The 9,893-nt window shown below is 49.2% G+C and overlaps 2 protein-coding genes across 2 annotated transcripts; one reads left to right on the top strand and one right to left on the bottom strand.

Moving 5' to 3' along the window:
• Positions 1 to 691: 691 nt before the first annotated feature.
• Positions 692 to 2,192, top strand: LOC123426994 (putative protein Brevis radix-like 5). Its single transcript, XM_045110917.1, has 2 exons — positions 692 to 1,155; positions 1,252 to 2,192. Exons 1-2 carry the CDS (start codon positions 1,081 to 1,083, stop codon positions 2,053 to 2,055), a joined length of 879 nt encoding a protein of 292 aa, XP_044966852.1. The 5' UTR covers positions 692 to 1,080; the 3' UTR covers positions 2,056 to 2,192.
• Positions 2,193 to 2,923: 731 nt separating this feature from the next.
• Positions 2,924 to 7,056, bottom strand: LOC123426995. Its single transcript, XM_045110919.1, has 2 exons — positions 6,397 to 7,056; positions 2,924 to 5,356 (listed from the first exon to the last, which is right to left on the bottom strand). The coding sequence occupies exon 1, from the start codon at positions 6,934 to 6,936 to the stop codon at positions 6,406 to 6,408; it is 531 nt and encodes a 176-aa protein (XP_044966854.1). The 5' UTR covers positions 6,937 to 7,056; the 3' UTR covers positions 2,924 to 5,356; positions 6,397 to 6,405.
• Between the last annotated feature and the right edge of the window lie 2,837 nt (positions 7,057 to 9,893).

Here is a 9,893-nt window from a genome sequence, read left to right on the forward strand (position 1 = left end):
ATCAATCACTTTGATTCGTTTCAGGTTTGATTCCAATTTTATGCGATCTCCTTTTTCCCTATGTAAGCGATTTTATTGAGCCAGATAGATGCGATCCAGCAACCACATAAAAAACAATTACTAGACCGGATAGATACAAGGCACAACATGATGCAAAAAAGTTGACATGTCAACCTAATAGAATAATATGATGGGCTGGTGGCAGCAAACATGCTAACTAGAAAAATGCAATGACATCATGTAAACAGACCATACTAAATCTCAGCTAGCTAAGTTATAGCCACTCCTCTTTTTTTTTGTCAATCCAAAGCAGTAAAGTAGTAATAATCGAAGCTTAAATTCTCCCATTCTTATCTCGCAAAATAAAAAATTCCCCCGTTCTTTTCTTGGAAAATGACGATGAACTATGTTCATTTCATTTCGCAAAAAAAAAACTAAAAAAAACTCTGTGCATATCATCTCAATTCAAACAAGCAGATGGAGTGCTCCGGACGTCTGGGATTGCGCGCCGTGTACCATCAGAACGCGACCTGTGAGCTGGTGCAAATTTATGTTTCAGGCGTATCTCGCCGGCCCGTATCCCTTCATTGATGCGTACGTGCAGATGTTCATACCACGGCCAAGCTGGTAATGCGAGGCAACGTCTGGATATGGCATGAATGAACCCACCCGACCTGCGGCCTGCGGCGTGGAGCCACAATTCAAAATCCGCCGTACCGCGCGCGCCCAGCCCAGCCCCCGTACCAGCGGGTTGGTTGGTTGGTTGGTTCGGCTTCCGCAGTCCAGTAGCAGTACTGGTTCGAAATCCTAAATGGCAGCCTTAACTCTCGGCAATCCGCATTAAGTGCATGCGCCTCTGCTGCCCCGGATCAGATGGACACGCGCGTTCGTCCTTGCGTTAATCCCGTGCCGCCCCCCACCCCTCTCTGCTCTGCGCACGCCCATTTCAAATCCCCACCTTCTCCTTCCGGGAGCAGAGCAGAGCAGCGCAGGGTTTCCGGAGCGCGCGCGCCGCCGTCCAGTTAGGTGTCGTCTAGGAGGGAGGGACGGGCCGGCAGTCGGTCGGTCTGGATCGACGAGATGCACGCGTGCTTCCATGGAGGCGGCAGCGGCAGGACCAAGACCATCAGCATCATCAGGGACCTCACCAAGAACGTACGCCGGCCGCCGTCAGATTCCGTTCCATCATTCCCGTGCACGGTATGTACGATGCGTCGACGGCCTGACGTGTCTGTGTGTGCGCGTGTGCAGATGAAGTCCATGTCGCTCAAGATGAAGGCGGGCGGCGGCGGCGGGGGCAACGCGCGGGCGCGGCGGCGGCGGAGGCGGGGGAAAGGGGCGGAGGGGGAGGAGGACATGGAGCCGCAGGACAAGGACGTCGCCGCGGCGTCGGCGTCCGCCAAGATCGCGCCGGAGGAGCGAGAGGGGAAGACGCGCGCGCAGTGCGACCGGTGCCGCTCCGGCCTGGAGGACGTCCCCGAGGAGGGGGAAGAGGAGGAGGAGGCGGTGGCGGCGGCGGCGGACCGTACGACCGGGGAGGAGCAGAGCGACGGGGAGTGGGTGGCGGAGCCGGAGCCCGGGGTGCTGATGACGCTGGTGTCGCGCCCCGACGGCACCAACCACCTCCGCAAGCTGAGGTTCCGGGAGGAGCTGTTCGACGGGCCCCGGGCGGCGCAGCGCTGGTGGGCGGACAACTACGACAGCATCGTCGAGCTCTACAGCATCGTGCAGTCCACCGGGGGGTCGCACGAGGAGGACGCCGACGACGGCATCGACGACGACGAGCCCGCGACGCCGTGCCAGTCGGAGGACGACCACCAGCAGCCGCGGCGGTGGCAGCGGCTGGGGTGCGATTCGGCCTCCACCTCCGCCGGCCCGTCCAGCGGAAGTGGAAGCGGCAGCGGCAGCGGCGGTGGGTCGGCCAGCACGGTGGGCTCGCCAATACTGGGCCTCGTCGTGGCCACGCCTCCTAACAACAACATTAGCAAGAGTGAGAGAGGCCCAGCCCAAGCACAATCACACAAACACAAGTGTCGTTCCTTGCACATAAATTAGACAGAAATGATTACTTTTGTAGATTTTTTTCGCCCGTCTTTCGTGTCCATTCAATCTTACAGAAGCAGATCTGGTCACGACTTCACAACTTTTGTGTATACTGATTCACCGGTTTTCTACGGTGTGCCCTTCCGTCATGTTTCTGATTATGGCCCCGTCAAAGACATCATTCTCATCTGCATTCGATACTTGCTGTAAAACACAGCTAGTATGTCAGTTTTCCACAGAAATGGGTGGCTGGGGCAGTTGGGCAGTTAAGATAAGATGGGCTGTCGATGGAACATTGGTAGTAATGACAAACGTCTTAAATTACAAGAGGATATCTGATCTGGGCCCTGTTGCCTGGATACACAGTTCTGGGAGCTATGTTCTCCACTATTGTTAATGAACAGAATTGCTCCATTGCCCAGGTCAGAGATGGTGTGCATTCAAAGCTTTTGTTCGTAGAACTGTTGATGATCGCCCTCATGGATCAACTGTTTGACATCTGTGAGATTGCTGGTAGTGCCTCTCTGTCTGATGAGAAAGATTGTCTTGCAAGAATGTATCTCCCTTCTGGCCTGTATTCGGTGAAATCCTTATATTCCATTGTGCGAGATCGAGAGATTATTCCTGCTTATACCGATGCTACTTGGAATGTTACTATTCCTTAAGTGTACATGTGAAATTACTGACTATAGATAACCGTGCTAAACGCCCAACTGTGGACGACCATCTTGTGTCTCTTTGCCTGGGTGTTTGCTAAAAACATTTGGAAGGTCGTCCCTGACATACTTTCGCCTGACATGGGTATCGATTTTGAACCCTGGTGGGGCAGCCCTTGAAAATATAATGCCTGCAATGTTGATCTTTTTTCTTCCCTTTTTGAGGAAAGCAATGTGGATTTCTGCTGCTTCATTATGGACTCTCTCAAATTATCGCAATGCTGTTTGTTCTGTTTACAACTATATTTAGGTACAGAGGGAGTAGATGGAAAAGCTTTTTGGATGTATGGGACAGATTATTGTCAACCATGTATCTCTGGAAAAGACTGCAAACCAACTATAAGCTGGAGAAATTGGAGGATCACACCAGGCGTATGGAGCACAGACGAGAAGAACTGATGCGTATTGCGTGCAGATGAAACCCTTGACGGGAGCCTTGACTGTACCTGAACTGCATAGAAGTCAAAAATGCTGCGGGGAGTCGGCAAAGTCTTCTGGATAGGAGTATTAGGCAAGAGATCAACCTGATGGTCTAAATCAACCATGCTCCATATAATCTGGCGGCTCTCGGATTCTCCTTCATCCTCGTAATATAGATGCTCATCCTTAAGTGCACGATCAGCGCAACACAATCTTTGGCTCCTCGTTCAGCAGTTGACTTCGCATGGTTTTCAATCTCCGTTGACTTCAGCTTTCTAGCCATGGACACCTGTCCAACGCCTCCTAGCTCGTCACCCTCTGGTTTGACAAAGCCACTGTTTGATACACCACCTACAGCATGCGAATGCCAGTTGAAGCCCAGTCTGGGTGTCTCCTTCAGCACACCCTGAGCTTTGAATCCCAAATTCATTTGTGCATCCTACGATAGGCACCAGAGACTGTGCTTACCAGGGCAGTTGGTTCGACACCTTCGCCAACGCAGCTAATACCAACCTGCCCAATCTAGTGCTTAACAGTGCTCCATGGGATAAAACTCTGCAGCCGGCTCTGGTGCCAGGTTTCTCCTCAATGTGCAAGATTATGATAGAAACCGTGTGTTTAACGCTGTGGCTGCACTCTCTCTACACCAATACAGCTTGTCTTGGTCTGGTGACATCGTCAGGAACAGCTTGCTGGCAGCACTCCACCTTGACAGATCAAAAATCAATACATCTGTGGACATGACCTGCATGGCGGGCCGCCACCACCGTGCCACACTTACACAGATGGGAATGGGACACTCTGGCAATGCGTCTACCAAAGCTGGCAGCAGCGAGCATCCAGTGGAACGTTCCTGCAACTTCATCCCATGGAACATCTGCCACATCCTTGTAACAGGAGACGCAAGCAGAGTATGCACGCTGAACATGTACCACAGCAGTTCAACACAAAATTAAAGCACAGGTACTGCAGATTTGACTGGGCCAGCAACCAGAGGTGGGTTGCCATTTTCCAGTTCCCAACATGTTATGCATTCATTGATCAGCAGAAGCACAGAGGATGCCAAGCAGACGTCCATGCCCAGAGTGATGACTTTGATGAACAGCATTCAACATCCAACCAGTTTGATCTACTTTCAGTGATAGCTGTGGGCTTGACTCTTGCTGCCTATGAGCACAATTACACTATCAATGAGGATAAATGCATGAAATGTGCATGATGAGCTGTTTCTGCACTTTTTTTTACCAAGTTTTTTTTTTTTGATGAGGAAACGAGCCCCCGGCCTCTACATCAATCGATGCATGCAACCATATTATTAAAGATAAATAAAATAGTATCTCAGATCCAAAGAGCTCAAAGAGCCCAAAGTGTAAAAGAAAGCATGAATGAAATAGTAAAAAGATGCCACATCCGGTGCATCTAAACTTAGACTACGATGCCTATGCATCTAGTCTATTATTAGCACGCCATCCAAATCGGTTGAAGATAACCCATGCGGCCATCTCCCATCGGTTGCACCCAATATCCATAAGATCCCTGTACTCCGCATGACTGAGTAACGACCACGTACGGATCCAAGACGTTGCTCTGTATTTTTTTTATTTTATTTTTTTGCAGTCTGGTGTTTCACCAAGTTCATTGCTGGAAGAGGCTGCTGCTGTCTAACAGAAAGGCGAAAAGCACCATGCGCAGAACTGTGTATCTGAGCTGTATTGGTTTAGCAACAGCTCCTGATCTGAGCTTAACAATGACACAACAAGGTGAAGAAAAGCAAGACATATTGGGTCCTCGGAACCTCTTTGCTCCTTGGACGCTCTATCCTTGCAAACCTTCCCCTCATTTTATGTATCCTTTTTGGAGCTCCTATCTTGCAGGTAAAATGTTGAACAAGAAATACCTCATGAGGATAGAGCAATACTAACAGACTGGGCTGGATGTATCAATCTTCTGGTGATGGAAGACAAGGTAGCTTCCCTAGACATGAAGATGATCCAGCTGTCTGTGTCAATGGCAGTGTGGTACGTACATTCAACCTGTAGCACTATGGCAAGCGATTGTGCCTCTGGTAATGCCAGCTAGTGTGATGGCAGGATAGGAGGAGCCAATAACATGCCCTAAAATGCATAAGACGACCCAGATGCTTCATGGAGCAGTTGAGATACATGTGCTTCCTGATCCTGCACCCAACATAGGTTCTATTCAGTAATACAGAAAATCGTCGTAAATTACAACGTCAGTTCTATTCATTACATGGGTAAAGCTAATATATACGTATGAGAAATTTCAATGGTTCTAATTATTGTGGAACGATCATTACTTTTGATTCAAAGGTCTAGATTGAACGTGGTGACTTATCTCCTCAATTGTTGAAGAGTGCCTCGGGAATTAAATAAAAGCACCGGTATTCATATAATCCTACAATTATGCTCTATTCTATTCACCCATAGGAAGTAATAGTTGGATTTAAAAATATCACCACGATATATAGAGCGGCCCAGTGAAAGAAAAAAAATGTATTCCTAATTTATGTGATTGAAGCCATTAAATTCCGCGGTTTAGCATGCACTTCAGCAAGAATCCTCATTTCTTGTCTAAAGCCGTGCTCCAATAAGTAACACAGTGTTGTACTACACCACCCCTATACGATAACTCTGTTGACAAAAAGATCAGATTCAAACTACTTTTTTTTAGGAAAAGCCATCATGGCATGTTTTATTGATTGCAAAACAACGCTATATCGTTCACCAGTGGTAACACATATTTTATACTTGTATATATGATAACGCTTCACATTGTCAAATTCCAAATGCTTCAACTTAACTCAGATCTATCTTCAAATGCCTCGTGCCTTCATCAATATGTTAATACATGTATACGACAAAACAAATTCATCAGCATTGCATTGGCATACATGATACATGGATTTATTTTTTCCCCTCTGAACACCGGAACAGGTTATCACCGCATCTATCTCAGACTTGGGTGCTTTGGAAAAGCCTAGTTCAGCAACATTTGCAGCTATATAAAAGTTGCAACAGATAGGCGATAGCATTGCACTCGCAGGTTCTACTCAAATAGCCTCCCAATTTCGCAAGCTGCAGTCGACGATTGTTTTGTGTAATAAATACTGTATGCTACTACCACACAATTTCAGAGTACCGCGCAGTCCACACTCCACAGTTAAAGGACTCGCACAGCTGCGTGATCATCCGCTTACCTGAATGGCTCAGAAACGGCCAGGCGGGACCCAGAAGAGCTCGCGCATGATGACCACGATGATCACGATGTTGGGCACGGTCGTCAGCACCACCCCGGCCATGGACACCGGCGGCCGCGTCCTCATGGGCCCCCTCCGAGCCCGACGCCTCTGCGCGTAGCCCCGGAGCTCGGCCTCCCCCCACCGCTCCGGCGCCGGCTCGATGCCGGCGGAGGGCACGAGCGGCGGCGGGAGCTGAAAGGGGCACCGGGAGCGCCAGGACGAAGGCGGCAGGCCAAGGCGCGCGGCGCGGGGGAGGAAGACGGAGGTGAGGGCCCATCGGAGGAGCGACGCCCCGGGGCAGAGGAAGGGCGGGTAGGAGGACCCCCGAGGTGGGCACGGGACGCGGGACGCGAGGAAGAGCTGCGAGTGGAGCGACGGCGAGTGGGAGGGGTGGGTCAGGATGTGCGTTAAGGCCTCGGTCCGTTGCGCCCATGGGGGGGTGGGAATGGGGCTGGGAGCGGTGGTCGGTGCTCGGCCTTGGGATTTAGCGTCGGCCATGGCGACGGCGGAGGAGGCGAACTGGCGAAGCCGGAGTGGACGGCGTCGGTTGCCCGGCGAGAGGATAAAGAAAAGCCGTTCCGGCGGACACGCAAACGCAGAATACGCCTTCTGTCTTGTTTTTCCCAATCCCCCGTGTTCGGCACAGCCAGAGTTTACCCATGAAGATATTGGCCCAGTTCTTTTCGAAAAGTGCTTGCAGCTACCGAGCTCCACCAGCGCTTGATATTTGATTTTTTTTAAAACACACTTCTGGTACTCAAAAGAATCTGAAAACAAATACTCCCTCCGTCCGGTCTTAAAAATGAATATAATGGATGTATCTATAACTAAAATAAGTCTAGATTCATTCATTTCTAGGACAAGTATTTCCGGACGGAGTGAGTACGTGAATACATACACACATTCCTAAGGTCCAGTAAAAATCTGGAAAAGAAATACTTTGTATTTTAAGAAATACCAAAAAGAGAAATTTCTCACAAAAATGGCACCCTTTTTTTCTTATACACTGTCAGATTTTTTTCATTTTTTTCTGTAACACAAAATAAAACGAGATTTGTACCAAAACTTGCAACGGGTATTTAGAATGTGTATATGTATCACTGAGAAAAAAAATCATAGTATATTTTTGAAAGTTCAAGAACACGAATTTCAAAATGTTTAAATACAGAGAGCACTGGAGCTCGGGTGCTGCAATGTCCCACTCCAGTTCTTTTTAGCTTTTGATTCTTCAAGATCAGCTTTTTGGAAAACTTTTCACAGAATCAGCGTTCCACAAAATCATGTAGAATCAACCGTCGAGTTTTTTTGTGAGATTGTAGTTAGTGATTGTGAGATGAGTTGTGTGCTGAAATGACTCTAATGTCTCTGAACTGACGAGACGAGTTTGTTCTTGTCGGCTGCTGCACGGTCGGACGAGCGGAGGAGCGGCGTCTGACGGGCGAGCGGGCGGAGTAAAGGGTCGGCGTCCGACGGGCGGGCGGCGCGGAGGAGGCGAGTGGGCGAAGCGAAGGAGGCGAGCGGGCGGACGATCTGCCGGGGCGGGCTCTCCGACGGAGAAGGCGAGCGGGCGATCGGGCGGAGCGGAACAAAGGAGGCGAGCGGGCGGAGGATCTGCCGGGGCGGGCTCTCCGGCGGAGAAGGCGAGCGGGCGAAGCGAAGGAGGCGAGCGGGCGATCGGGTAGAGCGGAACGGAGGAGGCGAGCGGGCGGAGGATCTGCCGGGGCGGGCTCTCCGGCGGCGAAGGCGAGCGGGCAGAGCAGGGTGGAGGGTCGGTGTCCGGTGGGCGAAGGACCTGTCGGGGCGGGCTCTCCTGCGGCGGTGGCCCTGGAACCCTACCTGGAGGCGAGCGGGGAGGTGGGGAACGAGGGCTGGCCACCGGTGGCATTTCCCTTGTAATTTGTGTGCCAAATATGGGTATTGTGTCTAAACGAAACGTTTTGTTTGGTGGAACTTACCAGAATCGCCAGAAGCTACCCTTTTTCTCGATTCTGAGATACGATGTCGATTCTGGTGATTGTTAGATGATTTTGAAGAAGCAAATCGAGTTCTTTTAAGCTTTTGATTTTTCAAACCCAGAATCAGCAAAATCGGACGAAAAGAACTGGCCCATATATGGCTAACCGAATTCATAGTTAGTTTTGTCTTTTTCAAAGTTCTATTCGAATTTTTGTTTGAGATTTTGTGACCTCATCTGTATATTTTGAATCCATGCCATTGTTTTTTCATAGATTAGTGGACGCTATGCATCAGACGATAATCAAGATTGACCGTTCGGGCCTTGCAGCAAGTCCCATTTTGCGTTTGACACTTTCCAACACAAACTTTGTTACAATCAAATCAACTATATTTTTGAAAAAAAAACTGTATAACTGAAAGTGCGTTATATCGACTAGAGGGGGGTGAATAGGAGATTTTTAGAATTTCATCACTGAGGAAATTCCTTTTGAGGAAATTCCTCACTGATGACTAACTTACAGTGGAAACAGTTAAGGATCAGTCGTGCAAACGTTCACAACAGCAGAATTACAGAGTGAAGATTATGAAAACAGATTGCACAGTAAGCAGGCACGCAGAATACAGATGATGATTAACTATTGTGAAGAAATTGGGGTTGAGGAAATTCGGAGAAAGTCTTCAGCAAATTCTTCAAACAGTCACAGTGAAAGTCATCAACACATAATACAGAGAATGTAAAGAGTTGAGGAATTAGAACCCGATTCTTGGTGAAGACTGTTGTTGATGACCCAGTTCCAACTGCTGTGACAGTTGTACATCTGGTTTGGAGCGGCTTGGTATTTAAACCAAAGGACACCCAGTCCCGGGACACACAGTCCCTACCGTATTCTCCTTGAGCTAAGGACACACAGTCCTCGCCCAACACTCGTGGTAAATCTTCAGGGCAGACTTCCAAACCCTCACAAACTCGGTCACCCGGCGATCCACAATTGACTGCTGGATTGCTCTAGACCATGACGCCTAACCGTCTAGAGGATGCACAGTCCTCAAAGGTAAAAGGCTTAAGTCCCACACAGGAACAACTTCTTCAGTGATGCTCAATCACTAGGTTTGGTTTGTGGTTTCGGTGGGTGGTGTATTTCCTCACTGATGATTTACTCTCGAAGGCTCTGACGAATTGGGTTGGTCTTATGACAAGTGTCAGTTTCTAATGGAGCAGCCAACCAGCTAGTGGTTGTGGGGGGCGGCTATTTATAGCCTGGGAGCATCCCGACATGATTTGACATTAATGCCCTTAAATAATATGACAGTTGGAGTGGATAAGACCAGTGACTTGGCGTGGCTATCGAAACGGTCGGGACCCTCAACCGTGAGAGTCCTCATGTCACTCATATTCCTCACTTGAGGCTTTTGGTAGGATTTGGCTTGGGTTGAGCATCATGAGGAAATTCATTCCATAGCGTTACTTTGACCCCCTTTAACAGTACGGTGTTCCTATT

This window comes from Hordeum vulgare, chromosome 2H (assembly GCF_904849725.1).
Source record: "Hordeum vulgare subsp. vulgare chromosome 2H, MorexV3_pseudomolecules_assembly, whole genome shotgun sequence".
Taxonomy (NCBI): Eukaryota; Viridiplantae; Streptophyta; class Magnoliopsida; order Poales; family Poaceae; genus Hordeum; species Hordeum vulgare.

Excerpts from the sequence above, each read along its gene's own strand:
- LOC123426994 (XM_045110917.1), top strand. The coding sequence starts at position 1,081 with ATGCACGCGTGCTTCCATGGAGGCGGCAGCGGCAGGACCAAGACCATC. Across the intron at positions 1,156-1,251 it reads TCAGGGACCTCACCAAGAAC|ATGAAGTCCATGTCGCTCAA; the intron begins GTACGCCGGCCG and ends GCGCGTGTGCAG.
- LOC123426995 (XM_045110919.1), bottom strand. The coding sequence starts at position 6,936 with ATGGCCGACGCTAAATCCCAAGGCCGAGCACCGACCACCGCTCCCAGC.